Source organism: Chiloscyllium punctatum, chromosome 7, assembly GCF_047496795.1.
Source record: "Chiloscyllium punctatum isolate Juve2018m chromosome 7, sChiPun1.3, whole genome shotgun sequence".
In the NCBI taxonomy this organism is placed as follows: Eukaryota; Metazoa; Chordata; class Chondrichthyes; order Orectolobiformes; family Hemiscylliidae; genus Chiloscyllium; species Chiloscyllium punctatum.
Genome location: NC_092745.1, coordinates 91087779 through 91110120, shown reverse-complemented (window position 1 = coordinate 91110120; position 22342 = coordinate 91087779). Strand labels below are relative to the sequence as shown.

The following is a 22342-nucleotide window of genomic DNA, read 5'->3' as shown; positions in this document are numbered from 1 at the left end:
TTATTGATCAGAGTATTGAGTACAGGAGTTGGGAGGTCATGTTGCGGCTGTACAGGACATTGGTTAGGCCACTTTTGGAATATTGTGTGCAGTTCTCGTCTCCTTCCCATCGGAAAGATGTTGTGAAACCTGAAAGAGTTCAGAAAAGATTTACAAGGATGTTGCCAGGGTTGGAGGATTTGAGCTAAAGAGAGGGGTTGAATAGACTGTGGCTGTTTTCCCTGGAGTGTCAGAGGCTGAGGGGTGACTTTATAGAGGTTTATTAAATCATGAGGGGCATGGATAGGGTAAATAGACAAGGTCTTTTCCCTGGGGTGGGGGAGTTCAGAACTAGCGGGCATAGGTTTAGGTGAGAGGGGAAAGATATAAAAGAGACCTAAGTGGCAACTCTTTCACACAGAGGGTGGGTGTGTGTGGAATGGGAGGCCAGAGGAAGTGGTGGAGGTTAGTACAATTGAAACATTTAAAAGGCATCTGGATGGGTATATGAATAGGAAGGCTTGGAGGGATAGGGGCTGAGTGCTGGCAGGTGGGACTGGATTGGGTTGGACTGAAGGGTCTGTTTCCATGCTGTACATCTCTATGACTCTGACTCTATAACAGTGTAGAATGCCAAAAGGACATCAACAAGTTTGTGGAGTGTGCAGATAGGTGGAAGATGAGTTTCAATGTGTAGAAAAATGTGAGGTGATGGTTTTTGGTAGGATAAAATACAGGGTACAATTCTCAAGTGAGTGCAGGAGCAGATGGACCTGGGTATATAAGTGCACAGAAGTTGCAGGACAGGTAGAGAGCAATAAGTAAAGTATATCGTACCTAGTTTTATTGATAGGGACATAGAGGACAAGAGCAAAGTGGTAATGTTGAACTTACGTAAGACATTTGTTAGACCTCAGCTGGAATATTATATACTGTTTTGGAGGTCACAATACAGGAAAGATGTGAAAGCATTGGAAAGAGTACAAAAGCAGTTTATAAGAATGGTTCCAGTGATGAGGAACTTCAGTTATGAGGATAGATTTAAGAAGTTGGGAATGTTCTTCTTGGAGGAAAGTAGTTTGAGAGAAAATCTGATTGCAGTTTTCAAAAACATGAGCAGCTGATAGAGTAGAAAGGGACAGATTGTTCCGGTTCACAAAAGGATCAAGACCAAGAGGGCATGGATTTAAAGTGATGTGCGAAAGAAGCAATGGTGAAGTGAGAAAGAGAGTATTTGGATATTAGCATTTGGGTACGGAATGCACTGCATGGAGGTGTGATGAAGGCAGGTTCAATTGAGGCATCCAAGGCCATTGAATGATTACATGGTAAAATATAATGCGTAAGAGTTTGTGGAAGAAGCAGAAAATTGGCACTAAGTAATGCTAATCATTTAATGAGATATTGCAGGCATGATAGGCCAAATGACTTCCTAGTGAGCTGTAACACTTCTGTTATTCTGTGAATTTTCTGTTCAAAATGCTACTGAGCTTTCAATATACAATCCAACCAGCAGAAAGGTGTCAAGGTGTGGGCCAAAAGATAAATCAGGAGATAGAAAAGATATGTAAGAAACGTACTATTACAATAATAAGAGGAAACTTCAAGATGTAGGTGGACTGAAAAAATCAGGTTGGTAGCAGATCCCAAGAAAAGTAATTTGTGGAATGTTTACGAGATGGTTTTTTGGAGCAGCTTGTGGTAGACTCTACTAGGGATCAGGCAATTCTGGATTTGGTGATGTGTAATGAGGCAGGCTTAATTAAGGAACTTAAAGTGAGGGAACCCCTGTGGGCAGTGACTGGAATATCATAGAATTCACCCTGCAGTTTGAGAGGGAGAATCTTCACATATAAAGGCACAATGCACTGAATGATCTCATTCTAACCTGTAACAATCTAAGGCTAAGAGTTTGGAGACTCTTCATCAGAGTTCAGAAGAACATTCAGAGGAACTGAGTTCTGATGAAGAGTTGCTGGACTTAAAATGTTAACTCTGCTTTCTTCCAACAATTGCTGCCAGACCCACTGAGTTTCCCCAGCATTTTCTGTTTTTCTTTCAGATCTTAAGCACATGCAGTTCTTTACTTTACACTGTATTTATATGGCAGGTCTAGTTACCCTTTTAAACTCTTTCATAATGTTAAAGATCTTTGTTAAGTAAGTCCCTCTTTTAAAGGTTATACCTGTCTGGAAAGGTTGAACAAGCTATCAGTTATGGCAACATTCTATGAACTTTTTGTTTGCATTGTTCTTTTACAGAAGCTTTTCACAGATTCCATATGTGGTATAACCAAAATTTCATTCAAGTTCAACAGAACTTCTTTATTTTCCCATTCAATTCCTGTGGAAATAGACAAGTGCTTGGTTTGCAGCTTTTATAGCTTTGTTAACTTTATCCTTGGCTTCTTACTGCTCAGAATGAGACCATTTGGCTCTTTGTGTCTTTACATGTGAATCTGTATCCCTACACCCCTCAAGTCCTTTGTTCCTCTACCCCATTAGATATTAAAAACACATGGTCTCCTGCAAAAATATGCTACTTCACACTTATCAATGTTGAAGTTAGTTGTTTGCTATATATAATGGATAAGCTGACATGAAGAGATGTATTTTACAAATGCCTGAGATTGCAAATTTGTGTTGCTGGAAACTGTTGCTACAGTTCTACCTAATTTTCCTGCTTGGAGATGTTATTACATAACTCTAGAGCAGGTGTGACTTGATCCTAGGCCTCCAAGCTGAGGAGTAGGAGAACTACCTCTGCACCACAAGGGGCCCACACTATTCTATACTTTTAAAGGGCTGGTGAGAAGTGTGAAATGGAAAATTCACTTGCAGGCTGTTACTATTCTATTAGCTTCTTTAGGAGCAATCATAATTAGAATTTTAAGCGTTTTCTTTGGCAAGCCGGAATAGTCTGGTACACATTAGTGAGTAGTTGTCAGATTTTCCATGGTGTCCAACTTTGTGTTACCTTCTATATCACGAGGTCAAGTCCTGCACCTTGGATTGATGACCATGGCTACTTTCCACCACCTTTCATCTCCTGATCTTCTAAACCTTGTGAGGAACTGTCTGCTCTATATGCCAAAAACGTGACAGGATCTAAATTGTTGGTTACCTAGCTACTTCCTTTTGCATCTGATTCCAGGAAGGTAGCTCCCACCTCCTAAAGATGTATGGATTGGGTGTTGAACTCAAGGTGGTCAATTGAATTTACAAATAATATTAAGAGAGTGATGGAGCTGAGGTGCATGGTTGGAACCCAGAATTCACCTGAGCTTTGGGTTCCTGAACTCCTCTTTGTCCAAAATTTTCCTGAATCTGCTGGACAATGTTTGTAAGGTAAAAACAATGACTGCAGATGCTGAAAATCAAATACTGGATTAGTGGTGCTGGAAGAGCACAGCAGTTCAGGCAGCATCCAACGAGCAGCGAAATCCCATTTACCTATTTTTCCCATTTGGAGAGATAAAATAAACATTGGAATAGAATGGTGGGGTGGCTGAATGGAGAGAAGGAGGGGATAGGTGACCCTAAAGAAATTGTGAGTTCACACTGCACATAATCTCTCTCTTTTCCACAGGATTTGAATTTTTTGAGGTCAGTGCCAAAGAAAACATCAATGTCAAGCAGGTCTTTGAACGTCTAGTAGACATCATATGTGAGAAAATGTCGGAAAGCCTGGATTCTGATCCCTCAATGGCCGGTGGCAGCAAGCACACAAGGTTGACAGACAACGCACCATCAATGCAGCAGAACTGTGCCTGCTAGTGATCTCTCACTTTGGTGACCTCTAACCTTTCTGTGCTTTTTTTCAGTTTCTCTTTATAGTTGCATGTGGTATGGATATGACCAAATTCTTATTTATTTAAAGTTATATAAATAATAGGACTAAGATATTTATTTGTTATTCTTCAAAATATGTTTGAATGTTGCTGTAAGAGATTTACTTATCATTATATAAAGTGGACATTCAAATTGTTAAAAGTTCAACTATATTATAAATTAATGTTGACATAGGTGCATTTAAAACTAAATCATTATAGTCCGTCTGAATTGGAATTTGAGACATTACGGCAAAATCCTTCAGCGCTTGTTGTAATTAATTTATTTTCTACTATCTTTTGGCTTGAAAAGTTGTAAAGAAGGCATTACCAAGTAGTCAATCCTAGTAATACTGTAGAAGACAACCCATCAGATTTAAGTGAATAGATGAGCAGTTTAAAGTTGTAATATTGGTAGAATAAGCTCTCCAGTTACTTTGGCACCTTCTGTTTATTAAAAAAAATCAAACAAATATAAAAGTAATATAATAATCATTTCAAATTATTCCTGGAAAAGTAAGATCATTTCAGGGTTGATTCCCCTTCTATGTAAATCCATTTACACTTGATTTTTGTGTTATAATTTTTTAAACTTGAGTACCAAAATCTGAAATGTCCAGTCACAAAAAAATGTTCTCATTATGAGAAATGGGCTAAGGCTGTTCTCCTGGTGTTGTGCAGATGGGCGAGACAGTTACACACCTCTCTTCAATATATTTAGAAGCTCTGACTCAGTTTCCTAGATTGGGTTCTATTAGGATGAAGGCAGGTTCCCAATCCTAAAATACAGACTACTGCTGTGGTGAAAAAAATCCCAGCAATGTTGCAATGGGACCACTATCTAATAGTTGAGGAACTAGGAGAGCAAATCTTGAAGATTAACTCAATTAAAGTCTGGTCCTTGCTGGTGTAATATCCAGCTACTCATTAAGGGGGAAAACAAAGGGATGTCTACAACCATCTCACTCCATGGATCATCTCAAGCCCATTATCATTGGACACTATTGCCTCCAGGCAGCTTCAAGTATACATCACTTTCCTCTCCTACTCCTATTTGCACAGTGGAGAGAAGTGGTTCTGGTGGAATGCAGTGGCTGAAAGAAGTATAAGCCTCACAGCTTAAATATTGTTTAATTAAATACTAAATTCCTGCCCAATTCCAGATAACATTAGGGATCAGAATCCAGTTATGGTGCATTTTGTATGATACGGTTGCTGCTGTCTGAAAGAGCATCAAAATATTCATATAAAATTCATTACATTAATAGAATGCTTTACACGATGAAAGGTCACACAGTGGCTAAAAAACAAATACTTGAGAGAAATAAGGCACAGTGAAAAAGCAATCTGTAATTAAGAGGGCAGTTTTCATTTTCAGATGTAAATTAGTTCTCAGTTGATTGGTACTACTTGAAGGAATTCATGTTTTGAATAACTAGTCAAAGCTCATTTGAATGTGTATTCAAATAGATGGAATCACAAGGAAGAAAACAAATATTTAGAAAGCTTTTGAAAACCTTTAAAAGTTGGCATAACTCATTAATAACCTTTTGAAAGGCTATAAAAGTTCAAGTGAAGCAAAACCAGTCTGAGACTACTGCTGGTGGCAATCTGCCCCAGATTTTAGTATGATTGCATCCATAAAGTGGAATTTTATTGGGTGTTCTTTTCGGCAGACTTCACATGAATGTAGCATGCATAATGGCTACCTTTTAAAATGTATATGTTAACTCTGAGATTTACCACAAGTGTTGGAGACCAATAATTGCATAATGTGCATGGCCATTGCTCATTGATTACAATACATTAAAGAACAATACTTAAATATCAAAACATGTAATTAAATAAGCCAAGTATTGCTGTTGGAACTGTTTCCTGTTAAATCGACAACTTTAGGAGATGATAGATGGGGAAAAAGATGGCAGGAGAAGCAAAAAGGGTCACAGAAAGTTAGTACCTATAGTTTAAAACATACTGAAGTAGGAAATTAAAAGGAACTACATTCTGTATACACCCTGCACTGTTTCTGACCTCTGAGTGTTTAAAGCTAGATGCTGGAGACAATGTAGAATAAAGTCTTATAACTTCACATTGATTAGCATAAAGTCCATTCCTCCCAACAGTTTTTATTTATTTGGAAAACTGTTGCAGTTTCTTCAAGTCACTTCAAATGAAAATTACCCTCTTAAAATAGAACACACTTTTAGTTTGTCAGGTATCTCTGGGGAAAGACACTGAATTTCCAGAAATATTTCAAGCAATTTGCTGGGTCCAGGCAAATATTGCAGGAGGAGCAAAAATTTGGGTAGTGTCCAGTTCTGCTGGTTTTCCAGACCTTTGTTGTTTTATTTGATACCATTTCCACTGGAAATGGGGTCAGGTATCTATTTTTCCTATTCCACCTGGATATCGATAAACTAGTGGAATGACATCAACCACCCAAATTTTTGTTGGTCTTGCCTCAATTATCTTGATAAATCATACAAACCCACTGACTGTAGAAAGTGTAATGTAGTCATGGGAGTAATATGTCAATAGTCTCATTCCATCATTATTCCAGCACTTGCCTTTGTGGAGCCAAAATCATTTTCAATTTAAACAGAAGAACAAATCTTCACAAGGCTTTTCATTCATAATGGAATTAGTGACCTGAATTAAATTATATTCTGATTGAAAAAGATATTTAATGGCAAAATTTGTAAATATTATATACTGTATATTGAAAATCTGTGTTACACTGACACTTAGTCACTGTATTGTGTCGGGATCTACATGTGTTTGATTGAGAATCTTTTACCCTGTTCATATATTTTGAGAAAATACATGCCATTCTTCTGCATTAGAGAATTATGTTCAATACTCTTCAATCTGAAGCTTGATTTTTTTTTGTTTTCAAATCAATTTGCTAGAAAATGTTATGACATACCTCTGGAGCAGGTGGGATTTGAATCCAGGCGTCTGGCTCAGAGATGGGGACACTACCACTACATCACAAGAGCCTCCCAAAGCTTTACACTTACATGTTGATTTTATCCAGAATATAAGCTACATTTCTATATCCACCCATTTATATTTTTAAACATTGCAAATGCTCTAAAGTATAACAAAATTATCTCCGGGTAAGTTAAACTCTATGCTTCAAGACATTGTATCATGCAAGTAATTTATGGATTTATGGAAGTGGATTTATGTGAACCTAATCCAGTGACCATTTTGATAAGCATATGTTATAGCATTGACTGAATTAAATGGATTTCTGTTAGGAGAGGTGCCTAGTTTTTTTGACATTGTTTTCCTGCTAGCACAGAGTTGAGATGATTAATTGCTTGCAGTGATATGGAATCTGCATTGTTGAATTGTATTGACACCTCCATACCACTTTCCACTGTCGTCAGAACTTGTACACTGCCATCCAGATCTGTTAAAATTGAAGTTGGCAGAGCTGGTACAGCAGGCAGTCCTACCCCAGCTTAAAAATGAAGTGTGCGGCTGCACGGACAACCAATTTGAAATTTCAAAATTGGCATTAGACTGCTTAGCTTTATCTATTGCAACTGTTGCAAATCCAAAGCACTATTGATTATGTCATTGTAATAACCTCAAATCACTTACCAAATTTACTGAATCTAACAACTCGTTTGTGAGCAGCATCATGCAATTTGCATCAAATTAAAGCCAAACTACACTGGACCAGCACAAATTGTTTCATAAAATTGATCTGTAACAGTGCTTTCCTGCAATTTTGAAGATTCTCCTTGCAAATACAGATAATTTTCAGCTTCCAATAATGTGAAATGAAGGAAAGCAAATTGGCCACCTCTATTTTATCTCAATATTTCTTCCATTAATTTTTCAATGGAAAAAAACCAGAAAAGATATAAATCAGGCTTTTGATTCCTATTTTAGCACTTTTACACAAAGTCAAAATGAACTTCAGTGAGTAAGGTTTTATCATAAATATATTGGTAATAAGAATGATTGAAAGGAAGAACAACATTTGCAATTCTTGAGAGATTTATTTGACTTTTTTAATTGTTGTCTCTTGATATTAGAACTGCATTTCCTCCCTCTCTCACGACCCCGTTAATACCAATTACGTTTTCCACAGAGAAAGTGCTTTATATTAATCCTCATTCAGTCTGCATGATTACAGTGCAGTCTCTTCATTGATAAATTGTTGTGAAAAATCCTAAATGTTAACATTATGGAAAAAATCTGACATGAATTGGCTTAAACCATTTCCTGAAAAATCTTTTCCTGTTGACCTGAATGCTAATTTTATAGGTAAAAATCAGTGGCAGTCAATATTGGAATCCAAACTTTGAGGTGGTAAAGTCAATTTCTCCAGCTTCTCCATTTCCCCTCCCCCCCCACCTTATCTCAGTCCCAACCCCCGGATTCAGCACCGCCCTCTTGACCTGCAATCTTCTTCCTGACCTCTCCGCCCCCACCACCTCTCTGGCCTATCACCTTCACCCTCACCTCCTTCCACCTATCGTATTCCCAGCGCCCCTCCCCGAAATTCCCTTCCCCCTACCTTTTATCTCAGCCTGTTTGGCACACCAGCCTCATTCCTGAAGAAGGACTCATGCCCGAAACGCCAATTCTCCTGCTCCTCGGATGCTGCCTGGCCTGCTGTGTTTTTCCAGCACGACATTTTTCAACTGTGGTAAAGTCAATACTCTGGTTTTATATAAGAAAATACTTCTCAACAGTGTGCTGATACCTTTGAGTGGCTGATTGAATTTATAAATGAGTTGTTATTTCATTTTAAAGTTAAATTGTAAATAATGTATTTAATACAAAAATTTCAGCAAAGACTGCCCTTGATTTTGAACAGGATTTTAAGTTATGGCTTTGGGAGAATTTTAATATGTGAATAAATTACCAGGCATTGATACTGGCTTTTACTTTTCACTCAGGCTTGCCATATTTCCACATAATTATGGTCAATGGTTTTCTTTATTTATAATTTGTTTGAAGCCTTCCAACTGATTGTTGTTAAATGCTGTGCTGCAATAGAGGTAAAGGGCAGAAGATTTTCAATTCACAGTACAGTTATTTGTATAAAATTAAATGTTTCCCATTACTTTGATAAAACAACAGAAAGCTAGTAAATTTGATTGCATAATATTCCAAACTAATGTTCCTGCTTAAGGACAAATAGGCCAAATAAGTGCAATATAAATTAAAATTGTGTATTGGTATTGTATGTAAATATTTTATTTTATTATTATCTAGCATTTCTGTAAACATTTTTAATTTTGAATGAAAATAGAAAATGCTGGAAATTCTCAGCAAATCATGCAGCATTTGTGGAGAGAGAAACAAAATTAACTTTTCCAACAAAAGGTCACAGACCTAAAGCAATTGGGCTGAATTTTCTCACCTTGGGCAATTTGCATTGCTGGAGCAGGAACAGGATCTGATCCCAGTTTAACAAGTAATGGGATCCAAAGGCAACACATTGCCAGCGGAGACGAATAAAGAGGATGCTACCAAGGTTTCCATTCTATTAGTTTTCCCCAAAAGCTGTCATCCTAACTAGAAGATAGACAGCAAAAGTCTCAGCAGAGCCACCACTACCAGTGACCATTGCTGAGAATGCATTAATAGTCAATGCAATGAGGGTGTCTCAATGACAGGCAGCCCGTGAAACAGATCAGTTGAGAAGAAGAAAACCATAACCTATTACCCTGTCCCAACAGTCAGTGGGCGGTGTGTTGTGAAGGACTGGCAGCCTGGTTGCCATATGGATCCTTCCCTGGGCCATGGAGCACTCATCAAGGAACAACTACCTATTGAATCCACTTAAAGGCTGCTATTGTTTATCTAGTAATCTCTTCTTATGGTACAGAGCTGCAGTATTTTGTTTTTTTATATTGATTTAGCTAAGTGGCATTGGATGAAGCACAGTAAATATTTATATGAACTATATTTTTGTTTGACTGCTACACAATCAGGCTGAAGGTGATACTGGTTTATTTTGAATTTAAATTCTATGTAGGATAAATGCAAATGAATATGTGTCATAAATATGCATTTATATATGTATGCTTTGAGTGTTGTAAAACTGTCCTTTTCCAGGCACAAAAAGGCATAACTTTAAAGTTCTTAAGTGTAAATGTGCATTTTTATGCTTCAGGAGGAGGAGCAGTTACTTCTGATACTAAGAGTGTAAAAGAGTGCCCAACTTCCATTAAAGAAACAAAATAAAATCAGTAGAATTAGTCTTCGTAATTGCAGACTCACTTTACAAAGCAATACAAAGAAAAATTCAAGAAAATACCTTGAACAAACAGTTAGAGTCATAGAGATGTTCAGCATGGAAACAAACCCTTCGGTCCAACCCGTCCATGCCGACCAGATATCCCAACCCAATCTTGTCCCACCTGCCAGCGCCCAGCCCATATCCCGCCAAACCCTTCCTAATCATATACCCATCCAAATACCTCTTAAATGTTGCAATTGTACCAGCCTCCACCACTTCCTCTGGCAGCTCATTCCACACACATACCACTCTCTGTGTGAAAACATTGCCCCGTCTCGTTTATATCTTTCCCCTCTCATCTGAAGGCTATGCCCTCTACTTCTGGAGTCCCCAACCGCAGGGAAAAGACTTTGCCTATTTACCCTATCCATGCCCCTCATAATTTTGTAAACCTCTATAAGGTCACCCCTCAGCCTCCGACACGCCAGGAAAAACAGCCTCAGCCAGTTCAGCGTCTCCTTATAGCTCAAATCCTCCAACCCTGGCAACATCCTTGTAAATCTTTTCTGAACCCTTTCAAGTTTCACAACACCTTTCCGATAGGAAGGAGACCAAAATTGCACACAATATTCCAACAGTGGCCTAACCAATGTCCTGGACAGCTGCAGCATGACCTCCCAACTCCTGTACTCAGTACTCTGACCAATAAAGGAAAGCATACCAAACGCCTTCTTCACTATCCTATCTACCTGTGACTCCACTTTCAAGGAGATATGAACCTGCACTCCAAGGTCTCTTTGTTCAGCAACACTCCCTAGGACCTTACCATTAAGTGTATAAGTCTTGCTAAGATTTGCTTTCCCAAAATGCAGCACCTCGCATTTATCTGAATTAAACTCCATCTGCCACTTCTCAGCCCATTGGCCCATCTGGTCAAGATCCTGTTGTAATCTGAGATAACCCTCTCCGCTGTCCACTACACCTCCAGTTTTGGTGTCATCTGCAAACTTACTAACTGTACCTCTTATGCTCGCATCCAAATCATTTATGTAAATGACAAAAAGTAGAGGGCCCAGCACTGATCCTTGTGGCACTCCACTGGTCACAGGCCTCCAGTCTGAAAAACAATCCTCCACCACCACCCTCTGTCTTCTACGTTTGAGCCAGTTCTGTATCCAAATGGCTAGTTCTCCCTGTATTCCATGAGAATCCTTGCTAATCAGTCTCCCATGGGGAACCTTGTCGAACGCCTTACTGAAGTCCATATAGATCACGTCTACCGCTCTGCCCTCATCAATCCTCTTTTGTTACTTCCTCAAAAAACTCAGTCAAGTTTGTGAGACATGAAACAGAGTAACATTGGTATGATTGCTGGGAATGTTTCTCTTCTCATGCACTTCCAATGGCTTCCTCACATTACCCCAAAAACAATGCTATATTACTTTAAATTCAACATAAATTTGTTACCTTGGCTGGGTAAGTCCTTACCTGCCTAATGACTTCTAGTTGTGATGCAATGCCTGATTTAAAGCCATTGTGTCCTTTTTTAAAAATATTGTCTCTCTGTATTCTGGTAATGAGATTGAGTAACTGTCTATGTTTGATTGGCACACTGTAGACCATACCACCTTGCTCTTCCCCACCAATGAGGACAATGCTGTACCTCCACTTGTGGGATTCATTTGGTGGCTGCTTTTCAGACAGCACTGACCAGATTCTCTATTCTTTTGAGTTGGAAAATACACTAGTTCCTAAAGCTTCTTCAAAACAAAGAAGCAGCTGGGTTAACTTTCAAAAGGAAGGTGTCATGGGCTTTTTCAGACAGACTTTTAATATTAGTGACATTCCTGACTATCAACCAATATCCTGGCAAGTTAGAAAGTTCCTCTTCTGATTATTACTGCTTTACATCTTATTCTGTTATTGATATGCCAGAAAAAGCTAGGTCTTTATAGTAGTTATAAACTCCCCTTAATGCCCACAAAATGTGTATATGAGCCCATTGTCAATTGTTGGAAAAACCCATCTTGTTTAAAAATATCCTTTAGGGAAGGAAATTGCCATCTTATGCCTGATCTACATGTGGTCTGATCTACATGTCACTCCAGACCCACAGCAATGTGGTTGACTCTTACCTGCCCTCTGGGCTATTAGAGATGGGCAATAAATACTGCCTAGCCAGCAATGCCCTCATTCAGTGAATGAATAAATAAATAAAAAAAAATCTAATTGGAAACTCACAACAAGATTTAAACCAAAGGAACTCAGTTTTTCTCACAAATGTGAATGGCAAATGTTGAATTTAATCTAAAATTTATGTAGCCCTCCAGTGTCAATGGGGTCGCTGATTTCCCCCAATCTGGTAGCTCAAGGATTTATCTTTGTTCTGGAGATTACTCATCTTCTCCCCAGCACTGGTGTCTTTCAACCTAACATTTTGCCCTCCAACCATCTATTATTTCTGGCAGGTGACTGATGGAGCTCCTGCCACTGAAGCTGAAATCCCCTAGGCCTCAGGCTGCCAAAGACTGGATGGTTTGCTGTGAATTAAAATTGGGCCTCAGCCATTGTGATCTCAGCTTGGCTACTGTTGCTATCTCACAACATACTCACCTGAAATTGGAGTAGCTACGTACAGACCTATAACACGCAGACCTATAACCTGTACAGTTTATGAATATGAAATAACTCCACAGAGGTCGGTATCCCATCACCAAGTCACCCTTTATTTGCACATGGAAAGTCCTTGATGCTGATCCAGTTCCCACAGAGCCAGCTCTCAGAATAAACAGAATCTCTGACACTCCTTAAGAGCAACTTACTGCGGATGCTGGAATCTGAAACCAAAAGAGAAAATGCTAGAAAATCTCAGCAGGTCTGGCAGCATTTGTAAGGAGAGAAAAGAGCTGATGTTTCGCGTCTAACTGACTCTTTGTCAAAGCTTTGACAAAGGGTAATATAGACTCGAAACATCAGCTCTTTTCTCTCCTTACAGCTGCTGCCAGACCTGCTGAGATTTTCCAGCATTTTCTCTTTTGGCCTCTGACACTCCTGTTTTTTAATTCTTTTTTTCTTTTTTTCTTTATCTTCCCACCACCAGGAAGAAAGGAAACACCCGAGTGGCCTGTAACAAGCAGTGCCCTTCGCATCAAAGGGCAATGCTGTGTGATCAGACAATGAAGGGGAGGCCAGGGATCAAATCAAAATAGAGTTGGAGGGGGAAATAATGCACTCCACTCCCTGCGGCGCCGACCCCTCCCTGAACAACTCCAGCATGTTGGTGACACTCCCTGTTTTTTTTATTATTTCTCCTTTTTTTTAAGGAAAACACCCGAGTGGCCAGTGACAAGCAGTGCCCTTCACATCAAAACACTTCTTTTTATTTATTTTTTTCTCTTTTTTTTTAACCCCCACACTCCCGCCTAACTGCGGTAGTGCTTATTTTTTCCCCCAGCACCCTTGGTGTGTGTGTGTGCAGGTGTGAGACACAGTGAGAGACACAAGGTGCACAAATCTTTATTCAATTTCCACCACCAGGAAGATAGGAAAACACCCGGGTGACCAGCGACAAGCAGTGCCCTTCACATCAAAGGGCAATACTGTGTGATCAAACAGTGAAGAAGGACCCTCCTGTTTATATCTGTAGCCAGGGCTCCCTGATCGGACCAGATCTACAGCCCCAAACAGGGTACTCATATTCTGTGAGGTTCACCTGGCTGACCTCATTACAATCATTATAATCAACTCTATGTCCTTTACAGCACAAAGGAGGTTATTCAGCCCACTATGTCCATGTCTGTCAACAAACATCTGATTATACTAATCCCATTTTCCAACTCTTTCCCATAGCTCTGGAGACTGTAGCAATGCAAGTGAATGCTCAAATACTGCTTAAATGCTCCAAGAGTTTCTGACACAACCACTCATTCTTAGATATAATAAAATCTATCTATTCAAATGATTACATAAATAGTAATTATCTCAGGTTAAAAAAAAATCCAATGGAGGTATTTTCTAATACTTATGTGGACATTAACACAAAGGCAAAATGTGGGTTTGGCTGCTCTGAATTTTCCATACAATGTTTTAAAATCGTCAGCTCACAATCTTAGAAAGGTTCTGTGACAATTTTAATTAAAAGTGAGATTGTTTGAGGAAGTAAGAGGAATTTGAATGGTGTGCAACCCATGCTCTGTCTTCTGCCCCATCTAAAAGGAAGGTATGGCCAGGAGGTGAAATATCTGTTCACTATACCAGATGGCAAATAGTGTTTTTCATTGGAAAAACCTGAGAAAATATGACAAAACAAACATTTAGTGAAAAAATAGACCATCACAGACATTGGAGTGAGAATTTAGATGAATAAAATCATGTCAAATGTGCTGTTTTTTTGCTAACAATGATCCGTGAAACAATGTTGACTTCAGTAACAACAAATAGAAGACAATTTGATTAATTTTAACAAAAGAAGGAAAATAACACAATCCCAAAAAAATTTCAAAAAATTGCTCTCGGGATTTAGTTTCATTTTGGAAAAATTGGTTCTATTGTAAGTGCCAAATTGTGTTTATTCTGTGAGTCATTATTCTCTATGAAAAGGCTATGAAAGCACAATAGACAATAGGTGCAGGAGTAGGCCATTCTGCCCTTCGAACCTGCACCACCATTCAATATGATCATGGCTGATCATCCTTAATCAGTATCCTGTTCCTGCCTTATCTCCACAGCCCTTGATTCCACAATCCTTGAGAGCTCTATCCAACTCTTTCTTAAATGAATCCAGAGACTGGGCCTCCACTGCCCTCTGGGGCAGAGCATTCCACACAGCCACCACTCTGTGGGCGAAGAAGTTTCTCCTCATCTCTGTCCTAAATGGCCTACCCCGTATTTTTAAACTGTGTCCTGTGGTACGGCACTCACCCATCAGCGGAAACATGTTTCCTGTCTCCAGAGTGTCCAATCCTTTAATAATCTTATATGTCTCAATCATATCCCCTCTCAGTCTTCTAAACTCAAGGGTATACAAGCCCAGTCGCAAAAAAATAAAATTGGTGAATGTTGGAGATAGTTTGAGTGGGGTCTATTCCTCAACACCTAGACTTACTTATAAAATACTTTCAAACATAAATCTGTAAGAAGAAAGTGTAGACTGCAGATGCTGGAGATCAGAGCTGAAAATGTGTTGCTGGAAAAGCGCAGCAGGTCAGGCAGCATCCAAGGAGCAGGAGAATCGACGTTTCAGGCATGAGCCCTTCTTCAGGAATGCAGGAGAATCGATGTTTCGGGCATGAGCCCTTCTTCAGGAATCATTCCTGAAGAAGGGCTCATGCCCGAAACGTCGATTCTCCTGCTCTTTGGATGCTGCCTGACCTGCTGCGCTTTTCCAGCAACACATTTTCAGCTATAAATCTGTAAATATAGCTTTTTTAGCAGTTCTATTTACATTACTTATGTACTAACAAATGAATATATGACCTAGTGGCAAAATAGACTTTCCAGTGTTAAAATTGTGTTGCTTCATACATAGTTAAATATACGCAAATATCTGCAGCTCAAAATAAATCTTGATAGCTCTATGAAATTACGGATGAGAATTGGGCCTGCTTTCTCACTAAAATTCTCTGTATTATCTTTTGTGATGCTTCAAGAGGTAAATTTACAGTGCAGTGTGGTAGTGAACATACAGGTCAAAAACATGGTCTGTTTAGTCTCAGTATATGCTAAAACAACTGCAGCTAGGAAAGAATTAAAGAACTATAACTGACCTCAGGTCTTCTGATTTGGGATTGATGAACTTTCCTAACCCTCACTCCCTACTAGAAAGTATGCATTTTTAATGTTATTTTTATGGGCTGTGTGTGTCACTCTGAGGAAGGTGCAGTCCATCCTGGTGTAGATACAGCCACACTGAGGAAGGGAATTTGAAGATACTGAAACAGTGAAAGGAAGAGATGTAGTTCCAAGTCAGAATTGTGTGCGGCTTGGGAATTTGCAGGCAGAAGTATTCTCATGCATCTGCTCCCCTTTTCCTTGCAGGTAGTAGAGTGTCGAAGGTGCTTGTGAGTTGCTGCGGTGTATCTTGTAGATACTGCTGTTCATCAGTGGCAGACAGGATCCAGCTTGCCTCTGATTTTCTATGTAGTTGTGTAATGGAGGCTAGTGATACCTAGGAACTTTATTTCCAGGATGCTTCATAAGTAAATAAATAGTTTAAAATTTTATTTCACATTTATAAGATTCAATAAAAGGCAATGAGTTGCACATGTCAAATGACCCACTGACCTTTCTAATCTCATGATCTGTTTCAGGAATTTTAAATTTTAGTCTAGATACAGAGATGAGTTAATAGCGTTAATCAGGAACAATGAGCATAGGCAGTTGCTAGGCAAGCACAATAACAGAATACACTAGAATGTTGTAGCTGTAACATGTTTCAGTGGAACTGTTTAAATCTGTATTCAAACTCTCATTGACAGGATGATCTAATTGTTCTGTATTTTTACTTTTTGAACATTTTCTTCCATTGTCAGCTTGACCATGCTTTAATTAATTTCAGCTTGCATTCACAAAAATAGATGCATTTAAGAACATGTAAACATCTGGATATAAAAGCTTTTGCCTCATAATTTAAAATGACGTATTTATTCCCAGTTTAAAACAAGTATGAGACATTTATTTGTGATGAGTATTGCTGTGCTGGTGTTGAGATTGACTATTTTTCAGGTAGATTCACTCTTTCTGCATTTGTGGGCTCCCCATTTGATTCCTATTCACAGAGACAGGCAGATGAACTGCTACCAATGTCTCTAAAATATCAGTGGCTTGCAAATGTACAAATGTAGTTATACATGAATTTTCTTTCCCTCCATGTGGCAAAGTCCTTGGTATCTAGTGGACAATATGTTGTCATGGCAAGCTAAGGAAGTCATCGCGTTGTATCCTGACCATCCTATGCTGTCTGAATATTGCCTCCACCAGATTATGTTATGGTGTCAATAGCATGAATCATTATAAGTGAGCATTTTTTTTCTGCATAGTACACTCTTGAAATCTTCCTGTTTCACTCATACCCAAGCATTTATTAATGCGGTATATAATGCAGGTTGTCCTGTGTTTTGATTTCCTGAAATCACCTTGATGGCATGGCAAAAATTGGGGATTAATCTTTGCAAGTAAATGTGTTTAAAATAAAACACAGATTGGTTGGGCTGTTATTCTTACACAGGAAGTTATTTTATACAAAAAAGACTTGCATTGATATAACACATTTCACAACCACAAGATGTTCCGAAGTGCTTTAGAGTCAGTGAAGTATTTGTGACGTTTAGTCACTAATGTAATGTAGAAAATGTGGTAACCAATTTGAGCACAGCAACTCCACAAACAGCAATCTAAAAATATAGGAACATAGGAAATATGATCTGGAATCGGCCATTTGACCCCTCAAACCTGCTTTGCCATTCAATTAGACTACTTTCCCAAAGTAACTCCATATTCCTTGGTATCTTAATATCTATACATCTATCAGTCTCTCAAAATGACTGTATAATTTATTTTTTAGTATTGATGAAGGGATAAACATTTACCAGGAATGGTTTATACTGAATTAGCACTGCTGTATTAACAACTGTCAAATATATTCCTTTCAGAAAATAATTATTGATTGATATAAAAAAAGTTAAAAATCCATGATTTGTAGCAATTAAGAATAAACTTCAAATCTGTTATATTTTTGATTTTATTGTTAACATTTGAATCAGCCAATAATTATAAAATCAAAAAGATAATTAGCAACTACGTCACTAAAATAACGATCTTGTTTTAGAACTCACAGTGAACTTCACTGGTACCAGAGATGGTATAATGGCTTCTAATATAGGTTTTAGGTGATGTAAAACAATAGTACTGGGCAGGGAAAAACTTAAAAATGCAGATATTTGCAATATACGTTTTATAATATAAAGGTTTAAAGTTTTTCCTTGTCTCAATTTAATGTTTTTTGTTTCTATTTATAATATTTCATACGATTCCCTAGCTTCAGCAGAATTCACTAAATGGAGAATAGCTGACATAAATCTTTATCTTTTCCCTCTGTAATGCAATGTGTTAAAGTATCAAATCTCTTCTTGTCAATGCAACATTTTTTGAAAACAGATATTTTAATGCTACTTTCTGAGCTTTGGTAACTATGACACCAAAAGAACATGTTCTATGAACCTAACACATTACACTGGAAAAATTAAGATATTTTCCTTCTAGAGTACTAAAAGGCACTGTGTGTATTGGTATACAATTCAAAAATACTGTCAGATGGTTAAGTCTAAGGTACCCTTTTCAGGAGGACATCAGATTTTTTTGTATCTTTATGGAAAGTAAATTTGGAAATTTTAATGCTGTAAGTAATAAGTGTTTAGAATTTATGACTTGGAGGTGCCGATGCTGAACTGGAGTGGACTAAGTTAAAAATCACACAACACCAAGTTATAGTTTAAATAAACCTGTTCGACTATAACCTGGTGTATGATTTTTAATTTAGAATTTAGATCACAAATACTTTGGTTTACTTTTGTATTGATATACAAGTGAGTCGAAAATGATAAACTCATTCTAAGAATCAACAGTTCATCAATTTTCCCAATTTATAGTATTATCAAATCTTTCTTTGTCACATTAGTGAATAAAGCATTAGATTTAAACAGCACTTAACCAGTGTTCAGAGATAGATACGAGTGTTGTACAAAACTAGAATTAAACATGTAAAATATCCATTGTTGCTACTGTTGATATTTGTAGTATAAAAATGTCTGATTAAACTTAGTTCAGGTCATTTTCTCTTTCCTTCAAGAATGTAAAAGTCTAACAATATGAGGTGCTTGCTTTGGTGATTTGTTAAGCTTCAGAAAAGCCTCTGGTTATTGATAATAGTTTGAAAAAGTGATCATGTGTTTTTAAATTTTCCTGTGTCTTTTAACAAAATAAAATGTAAAAGTTATTAATTGATATGGATCAATTTACTGGAATTCTTAGAACTGTAGTGTTTTTTCTCTTAAAAGCTCTATTCACTCAAGATCACAAAAGAACTTTGAGGCAGATTTTCATATGTCATAAATAACTTTTATTGTTGACACAAATGACATCTTCTCATTTAAGGTTAGTTTTCAATGATGCAAGGTTACAAGGAATATTTAGGATATTGGAGATTAATCAAAGACAGATAAAACAGATTTCCCTGCAAATTATGTATCAATAATATCATTGTAAGATTGAAAATATCAGAATGTGCTATTTGGGATGAATTTTCTGGCAATGTGCCAGTTGTAACTCTCTCAATGCAATCACATAGTGGGAGAGTTCAATTCTGATTCTCAATGAGACAAGTTTCTGTTTCGCATTTTGTGTTCTTCTATTTTAGATTCCCAACATCTGCAATTCTTTGCTTTTATTATAGTAAAGCTATGCACTATGTTAGCACCAGCTTCAAGAGAAGGAAAATTAAAATTAAAAATATAGTAACAATCTCAATAGATAGACTAAGAAAATTTATTTGTAGTCCAGTCTGACAGTTCTTGATGATTTGTTGCCTTCTATGTGTGGGTGACATAGTTTCTAATTTATAGGATATTTTGCAAGAAAATTAGAACTGCTGTATAAGCCAGTTAGCAACCGAAAGGGTTAACTGACATCATGAGATAAAGTTGTCATAGTCCTACTTGACCGTAGGGTTATTCTCTCATTAGAGAAAGAGACACAATTGGTAGCGGTTTAGCCTGAGGGTCAAGTCTGATCATTTCTATTGCCAAGGACACAGTGAGGGCAATCTTCCCCATTTGGGGAAGAAACTTGGACTCATACCAAGAAGAGATGTTGGTGGCAGTGAATTCACCCAAGGTATTCAGTGGGGGGAGGAGGTTTTCCTGCTGTCTTGTGTTCCTATATACTTTAAAGATCAGTGGGAGCAGGAACATACCATGGCCCAAGAGCTGGGAGATTATTAATGGATTAACTGAGAAGTGCCAGGGATAAGTAAAAGTTAGATAATAAGAGAGGAGACCAAAGCTAAGATAAAAGGGAGTATCTTTAAGATTAAGTAATTAGAAAAATTCACAAGTAAGACTTTTAATGAGTTCAAGTTTAAGTCATGGCAATTGAGGTCAGCTAAGTGGATTGTATGACCTGCCATATATGGAAGGTCATGAACTCTACTGGAATTCTAGATGACTGTGTGCAGCAAGTACTCCAACTGCAAAAAATGTAAACTCAGTGTTTTGGAGATCAAGCAATGGCTAAAGAGACTGAGCACATCTTGGAGGCTGTGAGTTACATGAGTAACATATTTGAAAAGGCAGTCACACCACATCTCAAAGGGACTGGAGAATTAGGCAAGTTGTGCAGGAGTCCTCTGAGATCCTGCTCACAACTCAGTTTTCCATTTTTGGAAGCTGATGAGGGTCTGGTTCCTCAAAGGAGTGCAAAACGAGCAAAGCTTTTGGCACAACAAGCAGCTTGATAGTACAGCAGAGGAGGAAGAAGAAGCAGGAGCAACAGTGAAATTGAATAGCTGGAGCAACAGAGAGGTGTTTCTGCAGCTACAGATGTGATTCTAGTATGGTGTGTTAGCCTTTCTCGTGCCAGGGTCAGGGATGTCACTGAGTAGTTGCAGAGTATCTGATGGGGGAGGGTGACAAGACAGAGGCCGTGGTGCATATTGGTACCAATAATTTGGTAGAATGAGGAATGAGGTCTTGCATACAGAATTTAGGGAGCTAGGCAGTACACTAAAGAGCAGGACCTCAATGTTTGTAATCTCTGGATTACTTCCAGTGCCACATGTTAGCAAGTGTTGAAATAGGAGAATACTTAGATTACTTACAGTGTGGAAACAGGCCCTTCTCCCAACAAGTCCACACCGATCCGCCGAAGCACAACCCACCCAGACCCATTCCCCTACATTTACCTCTTCTTCTAACACTACGGGCAATTTAGCATGGCCAATTCACCTAACCTGCACACTTTTGGATTGTGGGAGGAAACCGGAGCACCTGGAGGAAACCCACACAGACACGGGGAGAATGTGCAAACTCCATACAGAGAGTTGCCTGAGGCGGGAATTGAACCCGGGTCTCTGGCGCTGTGAGGCAGCAGTGCTAACCACTGAAGCTAAATGTGTGGCTCAAGAGTTGGTGCAGGAGGCAGGGGTAATATTCCTGAATCACTGGGACCATCTCTAGGGGAGATGGGATCTCTCCAATCAGGACCAAAATGGAACCAATATCCTGATTGATGGGTTGCTAGAGCTGTTGGGAGGAAATTAAACTAATTTGGTAAGGAGAAGTGTCACAGAGTGTTAGTACAATGGAGACACACTACACTTTAGTAAAGAGACCAAGGCAGTGAGAGTTCAGCCTGAATTTTAAGTGAGGTGGGGCTGGATTGCCTCCATTTTAATGCTACCTATTCTCAGTAAGACCAATGAGTTAAGGACATTGATTGACATATGGAATTATGATTTTGTTGCCATGATAGAGACATGGGTGAGGAAGGGACAGGACTGACAATTCAACATTCTGGTGTATCAGCTGTTAGGACAGTGGAAATTGTAAAAGTGGACGTAGTGTCGCGTTATTAATCAAAATGGCAGTTACTGCAGTAAGTGGCGGGGTCTCTATCTTGAAAGAGTCTTTCAATGAGGCTTTGTGGGTATAGCTTGGGAATACAAAGGGCCAGTCACATTGCTAGGAGTGTTTTATGGACCTCCTAACAGAGGGAGAAATATTTGTTTTTTAAATGAAAGAGAAGAAATTAAAAATGGAAAGAGAAAAACCATAAAGTTTTGTGGAAAGAGTACAGAATGAAAAAAAGAGCATAAGAAAAGAACACTTGAATTTGAGTATTGCTGAAAAATGCACATTTTTTGAAGCTTAATTAACAGTAGCAAAATGAGCAGTGCTTGCCACTAAAAGGATACAGTCAACAAGCCAAAACAAAGAAAACAATTAATAATGTGATAAATGAATATCAAAGCTAGTTTGCGAGGTATATAGGTCATACATCCTGCATTTGCAAACTCACAACTCAGAGTCAAACATTAGATGTGATTCTGTAAATGGACAGCATTTGCTAAATAATCCTGTATCTGAAAATTTATGCTAACAACCAATGTGGGATTATCAATCAGGCCTAGGGTCTGGCCTACTTGTGCTGGAAGGTATATATATTAATGCACCAGTCCTTGTTTGCTGGAGACAGAAAATTATTATGACAGGGCTTAGGTTTTTAAATGGTCTTAGGTTTTGCTATCAACCTGCCACGAGATAATACTGATT

General features: G+C 38.3%; 1 protein-coding gene across 1 annotated transcript in view; it reads left to right on the top strand.

Moving 5' to 3' along the window:
• Positions 1-10029, top strand: part of LOC140479915 (ras-related protein Rab-3B) — a 168501-nt gene extending 158472 nt beyond the window's left edge. Inside the window, exon 5 of the mRNA XM_072574288.1 lies at positions 3568-10029. Coding sequence (XP_072430389.1) covers positions 3568-3755 — 188 coding nt within the window. The 3' untranslated portion in view covers positions 3756-10029. The remainder of the gene's footprint in view (positions 1-3567) is intronic.
• The last annotated feature ends 12313 nt before the right edge of the window (positions 10030-22342 follow it).